Source organism: Styela clava, chromosome 10 (genome assembly GCF_964204865.1).
Source record: "Styela clava chromosome 10, kaStyClav1.hap1.2, whole genome shotgun sequence".
NCBI classification, from domain to species: domain Eukaryota; kingdom Metazoa; phylum Chordata; class Ascidiacea; order Stolidobranchia; family Styelidae; genus Styela; species Styela clava.
The window spans coordinates 16,454,257-16,473,157 of record NC_135259.1 but is presented as its reverse complement, the minus strand read 5'-3'; the positions used below and the strand labels follow the sequence as shown (position 1 = coordinate 16,473,157).

Below are 18,901 nucleotides of genomic sequence, written 5' to 3'. Positions count from 1 at the left end.
CGCTTTCTTTCCTCGACCACTGGCCCTGCCTGCTTTTCCTTCCCTACAACTTGGTCTAACCTGTGGGGTTTGAACCCACTTTTATACCTGGCCTGATGTTTAACAACGAGTCTACGCTTCCCCTGAGCCACCGTTACTGACGAGGACCGACTGTATCAGAATCTTACTTAATTAACAACGTCACGCTTGGCAGCCCACAGCGAGGCTAATTACCCCCCAAAATTACATTAAACATACAGCGTTGATTTGAAGCAGGTTATTCATTCCGTGACTAAAAGGCGTTCATCTGGGACTATCGTGTACGTTGCTTTACCTATACTGAATGTGTGAACATTTGTGCAAATAATATGATATCCCGTTTTGACTGTAGTTCAGTTGAAAATGCGTTATTATACAATCATCGGCGACAAGGGGCAAAGTTAAGGGTGTGAATCTACAAACCAAATTTCCTACTGTCAGTTAGGGAATACTAAGACTGGAAAGCAGGTTATCAATTGCGTGCGATCAGTGGCGTAGCAAGACTCTCGTGGGCCCCCCCGCAAAAATATTTCGTGGAAATGACTTTAAAAACTCTCGGACATAAGTTAAAACAACGCTTTTTTTTATTTCGTTAAAAAGCACAACATGTCTCTATTAAAAGGTAATGGTAACCTAAAATTTGACGTTTATCTTGGTTACTTTAATTTTTTTCATACGTGCTTCCTCTTCTGCCCCTTTTCTGCAGGTTTTGCTTTCGACATCATTCTGACAGCCTTCGTAATTTTGCCGGTGCGATCAAACCACAAGACGCCGAAAATCGACGATTACCTGGCATAGTTACGTAACAAAACGGTTTGAGCAGAACTAACATCAACGTTATAGAATGTGCATTACTGGTTTTGCAATGCAGCTTTGGGTTTTGCGGCTTAAATTTCTAAATTCTAACCGCTTGGGCCCCTTTGCGCTGTGGGCCCTCCCGCGACCGCGGGGGTTGCGGGGGTGGATGCTACGCCACTGCGTGCGATGTTGTAGACTACCTTAATAGTCATTCTGAAAATACGGCGAGACCAAACGCCATCTTCCCCCGGATTATTATGGAGCCAGTCAATGTAATATAAGATATGGTCCATCAATTTTCTGTTCTACTAAAATAAATGCATTCATCGGGATTCTATTGCAGGTCGTCTATAGAAATTTATGTGTCCCCACTTTCCCTTGGCGCTCAATAGGCAGGTGCTTATTTTGCTTGATGGTTAATTGGCTTCCAAACTACAAAGTTTTCTATTGTCGAATCGTTCCCTGTTTTACGAGTATTATAACGAACATATGTTTTCCGTACTTTCGTAACTGGTATCTCCAAAAAAAAAACAGTTCAGTCGCTGCACTCACCCGTTGACTGGCACTTGTCAGTGCAGTATAAAACGAAAAAGTTGACAAAAAACTTGTAGTGTGGAATTGGTGTGATTGTATTGACTTCAAAGTCTTGAACAATCGGTATTTGCGGGTAGACGCCCTCTCAGATGCGCGTTAACGCTACCTGAGCGACTTATCTCGTTATTAAATACTATTTACAGTTAGGTCGGCCAATTTGTCAGTATGATGTCATCGTCACTACTCCAATACATATCAAGATCGTGTTTTTAATATTCATCGAAACAGGCCTAGACAAAATCACGATATATATACGAGTTTATTTTGAAAGATATACAGGTTTCTCCCGTCTTTAATTTAGCCTAAATAATCGTCAAGACCCTTCAATGACATATCCTTGCCTTGATTTATTCTCTACTGGTAAATACTAAGTCCAGTGCTGGGGGAGTAAAAACAATTCCATCTACTCCATCGTCAAGGGAAGGAATTTTTGTACCGCCATGAACAGAAATGTCAAAATTTTGTATCAACGAAACTAGCAGAATGAAAAGCTCCATTTGTGCCAGTTGATCGCCAATGCAATTACGCTTTCCAATGGCAAATGGCATCCAATATTTTGACTTCTGGAACGTTCCATCTTTAAGATTTATAAATCTTTCCGGTTGAAATTTGTCTGGGTCGGGGAAACACTTCGGGTCGTTATGAATTGACCAAGTGACTGATTGAATCTGTTAAATGGAAATAATAATATAAAGGCCGATTGTGTTTGAGAAAGTATATTGAATTTCGACACACTACCAAAAATAGGATACGTTTTGAAGCATTCGCTTTAGCGCATGTAGCCTACTGCCAACCGAAGGTACAATAGTACCCTATGTGTGCGAATAGCCATGTTACTGAGGCATGTATTTTTATGATTTGGTACAAATTCAAAAATAGTTTTTTTACCGTAGTATTCTTTGGTAATTTGTATCCATTGACATCAACACCATCCACAATAGTTCTCCCGAAGAAAGATTTTACAAGTGTGCATCGACGCATCAACTCGCGATAAAATGCTAGGGTTTGTGGCATATTTTTACGATCCGATAGCGAAACTTTTCTTCCACTTCCTTGAAATTGTTAGAAACAATGTGTCAAAATGAATCATATATTCATTCATAAATACCTAATATGTTTAAAATTTCAAGTAATTCATCAATTCAGTCGCCCACATGCAAGGTAAAATACTAGGTTCAAGTATTTACTGTAGTTACGAAACAGTTGAATTAAGTTATCAAAGACTATCAGTCCGTTTCTATTTTAATATATTAGGGTTGGTTAGAATATCGCAGTGTTGAAGGGAAAGCTTCCAAAGTGTTGGTATAACTATTGGCGAATTGACGTTACACTTACCAACAACGGCATCGACTTCATCTCTAAGAATCTTGTAATATTTTGGATACTTGATCAAGGCAATCATGCACCATGTGAGAGTACATGACAAAGTTTGTGATCCTGCGTCCAACATATTATGCAAAGCAACCAGTAATTGACGTTTCTGCGTGAAATTTTAAAATCTTTCAGATTCGTAGTCAATATCACAACTAATACAGGCAAATACGACTGAACCAAAAGCATTATAATATATTACTGTTTTAAAATATTGATATATTAGGACAGGGGTAGGAGACGTTTTTGAAGCAGGGGCCGAAAATTTTGCCCACCTTAACTGGCGGTCTATGTAAGTGTGACGCAAAAAAGTTACGTTTTATGACCAATATTTACAGTGTTACAAAAGCAAAAGTGGAAAACAATAAGATTCGCGCCAAACCTAAATTTAATCGCAACAAATTTTTCAAGATATTATTTTGCTAAAACATTTGGGTTGGTTGTGGCAAACCCAAAGGGCCGGATTTGGCCAGCGGGCAGTAGTTTGCCCATGTCAGTATTAGTATAACCTAATAGGCTACATCGCTTCCCAAAGTTTTTCAATAAATTCTTCTCTTTGCCTATGTCGGAATTCTTCATTCCTCCCTCGCTATATATAAAACTTACTTTATTTTTACAATTTTCAATGGATCGTTAGCGGTGCTATGCGCAGCATCAGTAGTTTATTTTTACACATGCCTAAAATACACATTGTACAAATGGGATAAAGAAAAAATGTATTTCAGTGTGAAGGAAACGCGATAAACCAGTAATGATTATCGAGCATCGTCATCTATAAGGAAGTCGAACATCAATTTTTACTAAGTAAAGAAAAGTCGAACATTAAATACTAAGAGAATACGAAAATAAAATACATTCAGGCGACCCGAATATCCGAGTCTCGTTCATAACAACGGAAGCAAGCGACCTCGCATGCATGCAAGTCGCACTCCCGTTTTAGTATTATTATACGAAATAACAATACCGATTAAGGAATTTTGTAATAATATAAATTAATATTATATATAATAATAGCAAGTTTTCCGACAAAAACCATTTCCCCATTATATTAGACTGGGACAAAAATAGTTGGCATGGCAAATGCAACATGGCATGTGCAACACACTTCACACAAAATTATTAATTACTTTCTCACATTAAATGATGGATCATGTTCATCCTTCTTCATCTCTTGTAGGAAAATGTCAATATAGTCTCGCATTTCGTTTTCGTCGTAACTGCTTTCGTGTTCATTGATCTTTTTTTCAAAATATTCTGTAAAAGGTATGTTCAACCACGTTTATTTTTTTCATTTCCAAACTACCTTTCTCAAAATTTTGTTTGTTACAGTTTTGTTTGTGTTTATAGTTAAATTGAGTGTAGCTGATTGAGTGAACTGATTCACGCCTATGCGGCTTTGTGTGGTGCAGAGTTGCGACAACAAGATTCCTAGGCAGGCAGACATGCGCAATTTTCCAATCAGTAACCAGTAATTTATTTATTCACCATGCTGGAAGTAGGCTTACGCACTCTACATACAGAAATTAAAAAAATTACACTTCAGGGTGATGAGAGAACCGAGAACCAATCTGCAATCTGGCGGCGACACCCTTCGAACTGTCATATCATAATGTGCACCGCAATGCAGACATTTATTTATTTATACTTGCCAAAGCGATCTGTGTTGATGGTGTAATATCTATGATCTCTATCGGCATAACAAAAATATTCTTACCAGCAAGATGATTGAAATCGTTTATGTAGTTTTGCATTGAAGTTTTGAATGGAGCGAAATAAGGCAAATACTTGGAAGATCCAATGAGAAATATATATTTTCCATAGTGTCGTACTCTGTAGATAATAATACAATGAATTACTGGATAAATAAAACTAGAATACGTAAGAATAAGAGCTAAAATAACAATATGAAAAAGATGCGATATTATGAAAGGTATGCTACACATTTTTATACTACGCTTATTTACATATTTCACTTCGGACAAGAGTTATGACAATCATGAAGATTAAGGGCATTGAGACGGTCGCATAAAACGATAGTCAGGTCAAATTAAAAACAATCGAGATTGGTATGAAATTCACTTCGTAAATACAGTCTAGGCTAGGGGGCGTTCGGCATAAGTATCAATGCAAATGATATTTTCCAAGGCGGTACGTAGTTTTGCAAGGCGGTGCGTCGCTTCGTAGCTAAATAAATACAGTCTAGGTTGTAGGGCGTAAGTATCAATGCAAATGATATTTTGCAAGGCGATGCATTAAGAAATAAACATAGATTTTAATATCAAATATATTATATCTTACTCGTCTACTAGTTCCGATCCTACTTGTTGCAATATTTTATCATCGTATGGATATCGTTCACCCAGTGTATTCAAACATGAAATATTGAATGCAGTGTGCAAGAATAATCGCTAAAAATAAAAATAATACGTACTTAACTATATAGCTTCCCTTACAAAGATTCTAATCAGTAGACATGGTCCCAATCGCTATTTGGATGGTGCCTTCCCTAGAAGACGTATTCTTTATAATAATCGGTAAAATAACGTAAGAACTTTGTTACAAATAATTACTTTATAGCCAGGCTTTATCTAACTCACAACAATTATAGTTAAACTATGAAATTCAAGGGGCGCTCCAGAAGTATGTGTACCAATATGGAGGTAACTAATTTTGTTCGCCTATTTTACATCAAGTTGTGTAAAGAGACTGAAATCTATGAATATTCATTTGGCTAACACAGACAGTCCCCGAACTCGTAATAGAACTTAAAAAAGGAAAATCGTAATAAAATTATTGCCCAACCCTTCCCTGGTAAACAAGCTACGGGAGAACGGTTCAAAGACTCTTGAATTGCATAGTATGGTCATGTTTATACCTGCTACAGCATCCTTGCAGCATAATATGGGCCCACTATCGTAAAGGGTAGGGAGTTATAACCTCTACTGAAAGTGTAATTAAATTGCATTTGGTCTAGTTAAGAACCACTTAAAGTCGAAAGACTTACACTCGTATCGAACGGTTTTCCGGATTTTTCTCGGATAGCTTCAACCAAATACGACGCTTCTTGCTGTATTCTTGTCTCCATTGTATTTTTGCCGAGTCCCAACCTATGAGTTTAGTGAGTGTATGTCAAAGGTGGCTTAATTAGGCAAGCAGGAAAGTGTAACCACCTGGGGGATTCAAAACCAAACCGCAAAGTCAAGTTCATACATTTGAAAACAAATAATTGGCTAACTAATTCCATACCCGACAGGGACTGGTAACCGAACGAGAGGTCGTGGTACGCCATATGATTAAGCCGTTTTATCGATTTCCCTCCCCTCTGGGATAAAATTGTGAATCCTATCTTAAATTGGTTGTCACCACTTAACTGGAAATATATAACTCTGTGGTTAGCACCGGTTTCTATGCCTGAGTGGTGTTTCCATATGTCCTTTTAAATGGGGTTGTTGAATGTTGCTGAATGCATCAAAAACTTTTTGAGAAAAATACCCCAACAGATTTTGTTACATGAGAAAAAATTTTAAATTAAGAATCGATGTTGATGATAAATTAATTACAACCTTCTCATAGCTTGTCTTGTAAAAGGTCTGTGGATATCCGAAATTTTTGGAGATGCAAAGATAAGTCCAATTCCTTGGTTGCATGCGTCATGTACAGTCAGTTCAGGTCGAGCTCCCATTTTAGATGCTTGGCGTATATGAACCTGTTAATTGATAGGTGTAAACCTTAATTTTTATCATTCTTTTGCGGAACAGGCTTTATGTATATTATGTTTTTAAATAAATAGGGAAAATTTCTTTTATTGCTGAACGCCGATGGAAATTCGTTTGTTTTGTTGCAACAAAATAAAACAGTTTAACGAATACATGCCACAATAATTAAACGGAAATAGTTTGTCTGAATGTTGTATGTTTTAACCAGTGATGAGGTTTAAATTTTCTATTAACAAATTCCTCATTGATATCAACTCACTATAACCACAGGTCCCGTTATAATCATATCGAACTAATAGTTTTCAAAAATAAGAACGGATTCGCTGATTATCACATCACATAAAAATTCAATCTTTGAGCACTGAAAATTTCAAAGCGAATGGTCCAGTAATCAAAGAGAAAAACGATTTTTTTCTGTGACAAAGAACAACAAGAAGAAAAAGAGTGCCAGCATAAAATGCAAAACGATCGTTATGTCTACTAACGTGTTCAATAAGAGAATACTTTACTCACATCATGAATGACGTCATAATCGGTGAGAACTACCATATCTATGTTGCCAAACCGAGCCGTGTATGCAGTGCCGTATTTCCTGCTCCATTCCATGAACTTTTTAGTTGGATCAGAACCCAAGAATAGGTTTATTCCAAATATTGGTATTCCTCTGGGTCCGGCAGGCAATCGACTATCTCTTCTATACCAATATATGGCCAAACCCGTTATGAAAACCAGCGCCAGTGTGGTAGTAACGAGAAACATTATGATTACAAGATTTTACCTAAAAAATTTACTGTGAATTATAGTTTTATTTTGAAATATTTTAATCTCATGCCATTACGACAAAAAAATAAAATTTCTCTCTTTTTCTACTATCTACAATATCATCTTATTTTTTATGTTGGAAATCTGTCCATCATTTTTCTCACTTTTGACTGGTTTTCCCATCAAGCCCATGTGCCATGGATCCCTTTAATAGTTGCATATTTATGCTTCATTGTCTGATACTCGATTATCGCCTGTGCTAGTCCCTTTGTTACTAACTTGACATGAGAGTTTACTAACGTGAATTGCGCTTTATATTGAGTTTAGTTAATCAGTAACTTGAACGAGTATTCACGCCACACTATTTGCCGATGCAATTTATTGTATTCAGAGGGCAGTCATCATTGCGAAATGTCTCTTTACTGAAGGCACAGGACTATTGTCCCCGAACGTGGACTATTTTCTCATTAGCTCGAAACTTTAAAATTTTAAAGGCATAATCTTACTATTTTCATTATGGTTGTAATTCATTTTAATTAATTAAACGTTTTTTGAATCTCACAGATTGTACATCAGATGATGCCTCGGCGTATTTTCTTTCCATGGTGCCTTCACAAATATTTAATATTTATTTCAGCTTAAATTAAATGTACCCACGTATACGCTAAGTTATGATTCATAGTTCTGCGATTTCAGAAAATATCTAAGGCGAGGAGCCCTGAAGTCGGAGATCGGAGGTGGAGAAAATCATCTCGGGTAGTTAATAAAAAACCAAAAATTTTCAAGCATCTAAATTCAGTTGACCAAATTCAGAAGAGGAGCTCCACGAGAAAACTTGTTTAGGATTTATTTATTTCCTAGTGTCGAGATCGCCTGGTCTCAATACGGAATTTGTCGCAATCGTCGGAGTCAATGAAAACTTTATTCAAGCTTGATATACGTTCGAAATAGATTAAAAGTAATAGATTTTGAAAATATCCTCGCAAGCAACGAAGGAAAAAGTCATTTTGAAACAGAAAATATTTAAACAACGCAACAATAATTTCTCTCCGACGATAATTTATTTACATTTTGTGCTAGCTTCAACACAAACGGGCATCAAGCAAGCATTCGCCATTCAGACTTGACGGCTTAATGTAGTCTTACACTCTAAAGGTCCGTCATTCGCAAGCAATGGCATAGAGCCAATAAGTTTTACATCAGTGACAATAGAAATAATGTGTATTTTCCGAGGGCATACCCTGTGAATATCCATTGGAATATAGCGTTCCAACTGAAACTTGCCTCTTCGCCGTTGTTTCGTGCAAGTGAGGTCTGTCTAGTTCACGGTCAAAATTATATTATTTGATTTCTTTGTTGCCTTCGACGAGTCCGACAACAAACATGTTCCCAAATTCCGCAGAATATTTTCCGCAACATACTTTGTTCAGCAGCAGAAACTTGTTCACCGTCGATTAGTTTGTTCTGGTAATAAATAGCAATATTTTATATATATAATAAGTTTGATTGTTTGGGTGGTTTTAATGAAGCGGTTTCAATAAATCTAACTACACGAGTTTATATGTCGAAACTGCAATGCGTGGACTGGTTTTAAGTGGGGTATTAATATAACGCTCGTTTACCGGAGTTAACATACCCACTTAAACAATATCATATGATTCGAACAAGATAGCGATGTTCGAATATATATGGACACGAAGACCAAAACTAAGTAGTATGGGTATTCAATCTGTCAGAGTAGACAAAATCGCACACAAAAAAGTAGCCTATGCCTTAGAGCCCTCAGAAATTTTTGAAATACATGAAATGTATTTCATGTATTTCTAGAGAAAAAAATTCAATTTTCAACCACTGAAAATTTCACAAAGCAATTGGTCCAGTAGGACTTGTCACAAAACGTTATACCTCCAAGTTTTAATTCTAAGATTTGATTCCAAGACATCGGAATCAATTTCATTCGAATCCACGCAGAATCGATTCCGGAGTCGAGTCCGCCATCCCTACTCGAGACCGCCTGGCCTCAATACTAAATTTGTCGCGATCGTCGGTGTCTTTGAAATCTTTTTTCAAGCTTGATATTCGTTTGAAATGGATTAAAGGTATAATAGAGATTCAAAATATCCTCGCAATCAACGAAGGAAAGAGTCATTTTGGAACAGAAAATATTTCTACAATGTAAAAAAAAATTCTTTTCGACAATATTTTATTTACAGTTTATACTAGCTTCAATAAAAACGAATCTGAACATTAAGTAATATTCGTCATCCGCACTTGACGGTTTAGTTTAATCTTACACTCTGAAGGTCCGTCATTCGCAAGGTGCCAATAAGTTTTACATCAGAGGCGATAAAACTAATGTGTATTTTCCGAGGACATGCCTTATATGAATATCAATCTGAATATAGCGTTCCAACCAAAACTTGCCTCTTCTCCGTTGTTTCGTGCAAGTCAGGTTACCTAGTTACCGGTCAAAGTTATATTATTTGATTTCTTTGTTGCCTTCTGTTAGAAACTTTTTGGCGAATCCAACGACAAACATTTTCCCAAATCCCGTAGAACATTTTCCACAACATACTTTGTTCAGCAACAGAAACTTGTTCACCGTCGATTAGTTTGTTCTGGTTATAAATAGCAATACTTTATATAATAAGTTTGGTTGTTTGGGTGGTTTTAAAAATTGAAGCATTTTCAATAAATCTAACTACACGAGTTTACATATCGAAACTGCAATGGGCTGGTTCTAAGTGGGTGTAATATAACGCTTTGAAAACAAAAATAAAATATTGAGCAAGATCAATATTATCATAGTGCTTTTTTCTCATGGCTGAGAAAATTTACACATTACTCCAAACTCCGGGTCATCTAAAAAACGGCTGCGATTGCAAAATTTCGACTTTCGATTCCCATATCTTGAAGAAAATTTTGACTCGCACTCCAACCTACGAGGAAGTGAGTTTTTGATAACAAAAATCCAGACGTATGTTCTTTTATTGTGGATTCAGAATGCATCGATAATTTTAAGTAATGCGTATTTATTGTTGAAATTTATGATTCGATATCGCCACCAAGAATATAGATATTTTTACTCCCGGGTGTTTGAAAATACCGGCTTCAATGCTAATAAAGCATCCCAAACTGGCACACAGCACTAATAATAAATAATGGTTTGCAACGAAAACTTTGTGATAACAAAACCGAGAATTTGTCTGATTTCGGATTTAACAGTTTTTAATACTGGTGAATTAGTCGATCATCTCTACTATGCCGAGACATTATAAATAGTTTTTCACAAACAATCCTTTAAAACAGTGGTTCACAACCGGTTAACGATTCCATCCACGTATTTTTCAATAAAAACATACTTTCGCCTTACAATCTGTTATTTGTACCTTATTGTTATCTGGTTATTTTTTGATAAATTCTAAAAAGGGGGCGCGGCCTAAAAAAGTTCGAGAACCTCTGCTTTAGTATATAAACTGCCCAAGATTATTGGTACATACCGTTTCACCAGAAGAACTTGTTGCTCCTTCAAGAAATGAATAATCCATGACAGTAATTATTGGGGTCGGAACTTCCGTTTCATCGAATACGGTAAAACCAGTCTCTTTGAGCCAACGTGGTTTGCAGTGGGGTAGTGTTTCGTCGCCAATTAAAATGATATTACGACCTCCAGCCAATGACAATTTTTCTGACCTCAGTGATCTTTTGCTAACCACATTAACCTTTATTTTTCGAATTGCGTCGTTATATTGGGCAACACGAAACGCGTAGAGTAGTAGATCATCCAATGTATAATATCTCCCTTCTCGTCGGAATACGCGAATGACATCTAAGTCCTTGACTTCCAACTTGTTCCACGATTTCCCCATGAGTGTTTCTGCGATGTCATTGGCTGATTTTCCAGTTGTGAAATGGGAGCGAACTTTGCTTTTTACAAAGCGTATTTCAGATGGCAGAAGATTTTTGGTTTCAATGTAGTCATTCATTGCTGCAGATTGATAGGTTTTTATATTTGTTATACTGTTTTGGCCTTTGAACAGAAAGGTAGAGTTTGAATGGAAGTTTTGTATGTTAGCGATATTACTTTCAGTAGTGTGACAGGAGTTCTTTTTTTCCAAGTGTTAATTATAATTAATACTGTATCTAATTTAGTTTCGGCGAGAGAGAATTACGAAACCAAACCCAGTGCACACTCGGTTACTATAACAGGTTTGGGTAACTTTTTGGCAACAAATGAACCGAAAGAGGCATTTGAGTATTCCAAAGCTGCTCTAATTTTATCATTATTTATTTTGATCGTTTGAGCCAAAGTGACACTCGTTTACAGTGAATAAATGCTATATATCATTTCTTTAGGCCTTCGTGTATATATATATATATCAGTGCAGTTATTCTATTTTTAAGTCAATCCTAATTCATCATCGAGACTCATTAGTATAAAGTCTATCCGCGTAGCGACTTCCTTGTTCGATATTTGTTACTGAGTTTAAATCATATGAGTATGAATAATATGACGTGTGAAGCCAGCGGTGCTGAATTGATAACAGTTAATGGATTGAATACATTTGGATACATTCAATACATTAATAACGGAGAAGGCATATCATGCCTTGAAGGTGGCTCGACTCCCCACCACTAGGATTAATTACCTCGGGATTAATTAAGAAATGCGTATATGGTTTTTTCCATATATCAATACACATGGATAAATATTTGAAACCATATTTTAGTTTAGACTAGAGTATAGAATCAATAGACGACACAGTCTATTAAAAGAAGTGGCTTGAGCGTCATGTCTGACTTGGTTATCTAATCTAAACCTGCGTGACTCAGAATATGACGTTTTTTGTTCAGAACTCAATGACTGACAAGTAACGAATACTGATTGCGGCAGTTCCTAGATGGCATTATCGATATTATTTTTGACGTAGTTTCCGATGTTGCCTATTAAATAACAAAAGCTAAAATGGAACGATGAAAGCCTCCCTGATTCAATTTTACCCAAATCAAAGCCAACCTACTCTGTTTACAATCTATAAAAGAATGTGGCCGCCGCTATTTGTGAGGTGATGAAGCTTGTCCGGGGGCGTACATAAGGTACGAACAAAACGCGGAATTAACCGCAACTGATTTATTTATATATTGGAACACCTAGCGTTAATAACTGGGTGACTACAACTAGCAACTCTCCGCAGTTTTTCAGTCGCTCATTGCTCTACAAAATTTCCCTCTTATCCGCCTTTATTTGACGCGCCATTGCAAATTTCATTCACTATTGCCAATGTTGGCCAAGTCGAAAATTTACACAACTGAGCCGATACTATCGCCTTTCATTGTGGTTACACTTTGGATAGAAAACAATATATAACGCATACAGATATTGAACTGCAACGCCAAACAGCTAATAACGTTGCATAACCCTGACTCAATCCCTGACAATCAAGCGTGATTCAAACTTCAATCATCAATCGAGCGCGCACTGATGTATTTGAGGTTGGAGGTCACTGCCGACTCCACTCTCCACGAGTATTAAATTTGACGTCACAATTATTTGTTTATTTTTGATTAGTAATTCCTCCTGAATAGGGGATGTGGTTTAGCAGCCCATGTGTTTTACATAGAGTTGGCGAAAAAGTGTGCGGATGACTCCAGGCTCTTTATGTTAAAACGTCCAAAATTGAATTTGATTTTGAGTGCACGGCAATGCCTGTCTGACGTATTCTACATTCTCATTGGTGTATAATATATTCTAATATTTAATATAATATAATATAAGTACAGTTACAACTTCAAAATTCGACGGTAAACTGAATCACAAAAATCCTATACCAAACAATCGAATAGTAATTACATCAACGCGCAATACCGTTGTAACCAATTGTCGCCCAATTTATTTCAATCTAAAGCTTATATTAATGCGTGCGATATAATTTTCAGGGAATAAAACGGTTCAAATTTCGGGGACCCACCGAAAAATAAATTCATTTATCCATAGGCCACGTTTCCAAAATGACGTAAGAGTAGTTAGTTACCTGTCAAGTGCACTGTGGCGGAAAAATCTATTTTTAAAATTAAACAGTTCAGTTATGTCTGCGGTTAAACTCGTTTCAATAGAATCTTGTTCATATCGGAGTTTAACTCTCCCGTGATTTCAACGGACGGACAATTCGCAGAGGTAGGTATGTTCGCCAATTTATTATTAAGCATATGTATTGCATGATATCTTGCACGGTATAGCGGTTTATTAGGGTAAATTCAGCCAAGTTGACTATTGCTTCATCTAATTCACTGTTTATCCTTTGACAATTCACGCCATTTTTATCTTCAATAAAATTTACGTAAAAATTGACAATTCGCTCACTAAATCTATAACTGGTGACTGGGTAATCTCTCTGCTATGAGGTTACCCAACGTAATTTATTTATGATCAGATTGCATTAAGATATGGCCGAACATGCGCAAAAACAGTTACAGATAGGGGTGTAGCCTATATATCGCTAGTAGATTACCCTCAGCCATAGATATCGATAATTTATATTCACTAATACTATATATTTCCATAAAATAGATGAATATAAAATTGTCTCCTAAATTATTTGTATAACCATGTAGTGATCCCGAGAACAGAAATGTTGATTGTCAATGTTTCATTTTTTATTCTAATTTTTTGTCAATGGTTCACATTGACGAGAAACATCGTTTCAATTTAATATGACAATATACCTTGGTGTGCATCTTTTATCGTAACATCTAATTTTCGCATGAGTCATTAAGCAATTCAGTTTCAAAAATATCAGAAATTGTTTACCTGGTGTCCTGTAACTTCCATAAACTTGGAAGAGGAAGTTGTTGGTTACTTTAAAATAAATAACGTATAGCAATGAAATTTAGAGCACAAAGCCGACGGGCAAATTGGACAGGAAATATTGTCCCAACAACCATGCTCAGTATGAGAATCGATGTCTAGAATCACCTTCGAAACAATCTTCAAATTTTAACCGTGGAAAATATAATCATTAAAACAAAAAATGTGTCGTTGAAGGAATTAAGGAGATTTGCCACATTGATATCAACGTGATAATTGCGATTCGTATTTATGTGTGATATTGGGCGGTGAACAAGTCAATACTAAACCTAATGGGTACGATGATCTTTAAAGAATCAATATATACATTGCGAGACGACTCAGTGAAGCGAAAACTACAATCAGAAAGGTATAAAATATTAGTAATTGTGCAACATCGTATATTGAGTTTTTCGATGGATGTTTCCTCGACTATTGACTTCTTGCATACATGTGTAATATTGGCTAATCAGCGAGATATTAACAGGAACGTAACAAGTAAAATTCAGCTGGCGCTCAAGACACTTTTCCGCCCAGACGGATTCTAAGACATGGCTGTAAGCATTAGCTTGCGTGGTTTTGTCAACTTGGTTTAAATTAGTCATTCGCAAGGTGCCAATAAGTTTTACATCAGAGGCGATAAAACTAATTTTCCGAGGACATGCCCGTTATGAATATCAATCTGAATATAGCGTTCCAACCAAAACTTGCCTCTTCTCCGTTGTTTCGTGCAAGTCAGGTTACCTAGTTACCGGCCAAAGTTATATTATTTGATTTCTTTGTTTCCTTCTGTTAGAAACTTTTTGGCGAATCCAACGACAAACATTTTCCCAAATCTCGTAGAACATTTTCCACAACATACTTTGTTCAGCAACAGAAACTTGTTCACCGTCGATTAGTTTGTTCTGGTTATAAATAGCAATATTAAATCTAATAAGTTTGTTTGTTTGGGTGGTTTTAAAAAGTGAAGCAGTTTCAATAAATCTAACTACACGAGTTTACATGTCGAAACTGCAATGTGTGGGCTGGTTCTAAGTGGGTGTAATATAACGCTTCAAAAACAAAAATAAAATATTGAGCACGATCAATATTATCATAGTGCTTTTTTCTCATGGCTGAGAAAATTTACACATTACTCCAAACTCCGGGTCATCTAAAAAACGGCTGCGATTGCAAAATTTCGACTTTCGATTCCAGTATCTTGAAGAAATTTTGACTCGCACTCCAACCTACGAGGAAGTGAGTTTTTGATAACAAAAATCCAGACGTATGTTCTTTTATTGTGGATTCAGAATGCATCGATAATTATAAGTAATGCGTATTTATTGTTGAAATTTATGATTCGATATCGCCACCAAGAATATAGATATTTTTACTCCCGGGTGTTTGAAAATACCGGCTTCAATGCTAATAAAGCATCCCAAACTGGCACACAGCACTAATAATAAATAATGGTTTGCAACGAAAACTTTGTGATAACAAAACCGAGAATTTGTCTGATTTCGGATTTAACAGTTTTTAATACTGGTGAATTAGTCGATCATCTCTACTATGCCGAGACATTATAAATAGTTTTTCGCAAACAATCCTTTAAAACAGTGGTTCACAAACGGTTAACGATTCCATCCACGTATTTTTCAATAAAAACATACTTTCGCCTTACAATCTGTTATTTGTACCTTATTGTTATCTGGTTATTTTTTGATAAATTCTAAAAAGGGGGCGTGGCCTAAAAAAGTTCGAGAACCTCTGCTTTAGTATATAAACTGCCCAAGATTATTGATACATACCGTTTCACCATAAGAACTTGTTGATCCTTCAAGAAATGAATAATCCATGACAGTAGTTATTGGGGTCGGAACTTTCGTTTCATCGAATACGGTAAAACCAGTCTCTTTGAGCCAATGTGGTTTGCAGTGGGGTAGTGTTTCGTCGCCAATTAAAATGATATTACGACCTCCAGCCAATGACAATTTTTCTGACCTCAGTGATCTTTTGCTAACCACATTAACCTTTATTTTTCGAATTGCGTCGTTATATTGGGCAACACGAAACACGTAGAGTAGTAGATCATCCAATGTATAATATCTCCCTTCTCGTCGGAATACGCGAATGACATCTAAGTCCTTGACTTCCAACTTGTTCCACGATTTCCCCATGAGTGTTTCTGCGATGTCATTGGCTGATTTTCCAGTTGTGAAATGGGAGCGAACTTTGCTTTTTACAAAGCGTATTTCAGATGGCAGAAGATTTTTGGTTTCAATGTAGTCATTCATTGCTGCAGATTGATAGGTTTTTATATTTGTTATACTGTTTTGGCCTTTGAACAGAAAGGTAGAGTTTGAATGGAAGTTTTGTATGTTAGCGATATTACTTTCAGTAGTGTGACAGGAGTTCTTTTTTTCCAAGTGTTAATTATAATTAATACTGTATCTAATTTAGTTTCGGCGAGAGAGAATTACGAAACCAAACCCAGTGCACACTCGGTTACTATAACAGGTTTGGGTAACTTTTTGGCAACAAATGAACCGAAAGAGGCATTTGAGTATTCCAAAGCTGCTCTAATTTTATCATTATTTATTTTGATCGTTTGAGCCAAAGTGACACTCGTTTACAGTGAATAAATGCTATATATCATTTCTTTAGGCCTTCGTGTATATATACATATCAGTGCAGTTATTCTATTTCGAGACTCATTAGTATAAAGTCTATCCGCGTAGCGACTTCCTTGTTCGATATTTGTTACTGAGTTTAAATCATATGAGTATGAATAATATGACGTGTGAAGCCAGCGGTGCTGAATTGATAACAGTTAATGGATTGAATACATTTGGATACATTCAATACATTAATAACGGAGAAGGCATATCATGCCTTGAAGGTGGCTCGACTCCCCACCACTAAGATTAATTACCTCGGGATTAATTAAGAAATGCGTATATGGTTTTTTCCATATATCAATACACATGGATAAATATTTGAAACCATATTTTAGTTTAGACTAGAGTATAGAATCAATAGACGACACAGTCTATTAAAAGAAGTGGCTTGAGCGTCATGTCTGACTTGGTTATCTAATCTAAACCTGCGTGACTCAGAATATGACGTTTTTTGTTCAGAACTCAATGACTGACAAGTAACGAATACTGATTGCGGCAGTTCCTAGATGGCATTATCGATATTATTTTTGACGTAGTTTCCGATGTTGCCTATTAAATAACAAAAGCTATAATGGAACGATGAAAGCCTCCCTGACTCAATTTTACCCAAATCAAAGCCAACCTACTCTGTTTACAATCTATAAAAGAATGTGGCCGCCGCTATTTGTGAGGTGATGAAGCTTGTCCGGGGGCGTACATAAGGTACGAACAAAACGCGGAATTAACCGCAACTGATTTATTTATATATTGGAACACCTAGCGTTAATAACTGAGTGACTACAACTAGCAACTCTCCGCAGTTTTTCAGTCGCTCATTGCTCTACAAAATTTCCCTCTTATCCGCCTTTATTTGACGCGCTATTGCAGATTTCATTCACTATTGCCAATGTTGGCCAAGTCGAAAATTTACACAACTGAGCCGATACTATCGCCTTTCATTGTGGTTACACTTTGGATAGAAAACAATATATAACGCATACAGATATTGAACTGCAACGCCAAACAGCTAATAAAGTTGCATAACCCTGACTCAATCCCTGACAATCAAGCGTGATTCAAACTTCAATCATCAATCGAGCGCGCACTGATGTATTTGAGGTTGGAGGTCACTGCCGACTCCACTCTCCACGAGTATTAAATTTGACGTCACAATTATTTGTTTATTTTTGATTAGTAATTCCTGCTGAATAGGGAATCTGGTTTAGCAGCCCATGTGTTTTACATAGAGTTGGCGAAAAAGTGTGCGGATGACTCCAGGCTTTAAAGGTTAAAACGTCCAAAATTGAATTCGATTTTGAGTGCACGGCAATGCCTGTCTGACGTATTCTACATTCTCATTGGTGTATAATATATTCTAATATATAATATAATATAAGTACAGTTACAACTTCAAAATTCGACGGTAAACTGAATCACAAAAATCCTATACCAAACAATCGAATAGTAATTACATCAACGCGGAATACCGTTGTAACCAATTGTCGCTCAATTTATTTCAATCTAAAGCTTATATTAATGCGTGCGATATAATTTTCAGGGAATAAAACGGTTCAAATTTCGGGGACCCACCGAAAAATAAATTCATTTATCCATAGGCCACGTTTCCAAAATGACGTAAGAGTAGTTAGTTACCTGTCAAGTGCACTGTGGCGGAAAAATCTATTTTTAAAATTAAACAGTTCAGTTATGTCTGCGGTTAAACTCGTTTCAATAGAATCTTGTTCATATCGGAGTTTAACTCTCCCGTGATTTCAACGGACGGACAATTCGCAGAGGTAGGTATGTTCGCCAATTTGTTATTAAGCATATATATTGCATGATATCTTGCACGGTATAGCGGTTTATTAGGGTAAATTCAGCCAAGTTGACTATTGCTTCATCTAATTCACTGTTTATCCTTTGACAATTCACGCCATTTTTATCTTCAATAAAATTTACGTAAAAATTGACAATTCGCTCACTAAATCTATAACTGGTGACTGGGTAATCTCTCTGCTATGAGGTTACCCAACGTAATTTATTTATGATCAGATTGCATTAAGATATGGCCTAACATGCGCAAAAACAGTTACAGATAGGGATGTAGCCTATATATCGCTAGTAGATTACCCTCAGCCATAGATATCGATAATTTATAT

General features: G+C 36.4%; 3 protein-coding genes across 4 annotated transcripts; all 3 read right to left on the bottom strand.

The window, feature by feature from the left end:
* Positions 1-1,489: 1,489 nt before the first annotated feature.
* On the bottom strand, positions 1,490-8,625 carry LOC120338348 (cytochrome P450 2C30-like). Its single transcript, XM_078117476.1, has 10 exons — positions 8,500-8,625; positions 7,011-7,275; positions 6,345-6,487; positions 5,786-5,888; positions 5,080-5,189; positions 4,496-4,611; positions 3,917-4,035; positions 2,746-2,890; positions 2,299-2,462; positions 1,490-2,078 (listed from the first exon to the last, which is right to left on the bottom strand). The coding sequence occupies exons 2-10, from the start codon at positions 7,254-7,256 to the stop codon at positions 1,758-1,760; spliced, it is 1,467 nt and encodes a 488-aa protein (XP_077973602.1). The 5' UTR covers positions 7,257-7,275; positions 8,500-8,625; the 3' UTR covers positions 1,490-1,757.
* On the bottom strand, positions 7,295-11,610 carry LOC120338355 (uncharacterized). 2 transcript variants are annotated; one of them, XM_078117478.1, is made up of 2 exons: positions 10,760-11,610; positions 7,295-8,723 (listed from the first exon to the last, which is right to left on the bottom strand). In XM_078117478.1, the coding sequence occupies exons 1-2, from the start codon at positions 11,243-11,245 to the stop codon at positions 8,595-8,597; spliced, it is 615 nt and encodes a 204-aa protein (XP_077973604.1). In that variant the 5' UTR covers positions 11,246-11,610; the 3' UTR covers positions 7,295-8,594. The 2 variants fall into 2 exon arrangements, with proteins under 2 accessions (XP_077973604.1, XP_039262276.2); XM_039406342.2 differs by lacking the exon at positions 7,295-8,723 and adding an exon at positions 9,095-9,877 and having other exon boundaries at positions 10,760-11,606.
* Positions 11,611-11,658: 48 nt separating this feature from the next.
* LOC144428358 (uncharacterized) lies at positions 11,659-16,652 on the bottom strand. Its single transcript, XM_078117477.1, has 2 exons — positions 15,894-16,652; positions 11,659-15,008 (listed from the first exon to the last, which is right to left on the bottom strand). The coding sequence occupies exons 1-2, from the start codon at positions 16,377-16,379 to the stop codon at positions 14,865-14,867; spliced, it is 630 nt and encodes a 209-aa protein (XP_077973603.1). The 5' UTR covers positions 16,380-16,652; the 3' UTR covers positions 11,659-14,864.
* Between the last annotated feature and the right edge of the window lie 2,249 nt (positions 16,653-18,901).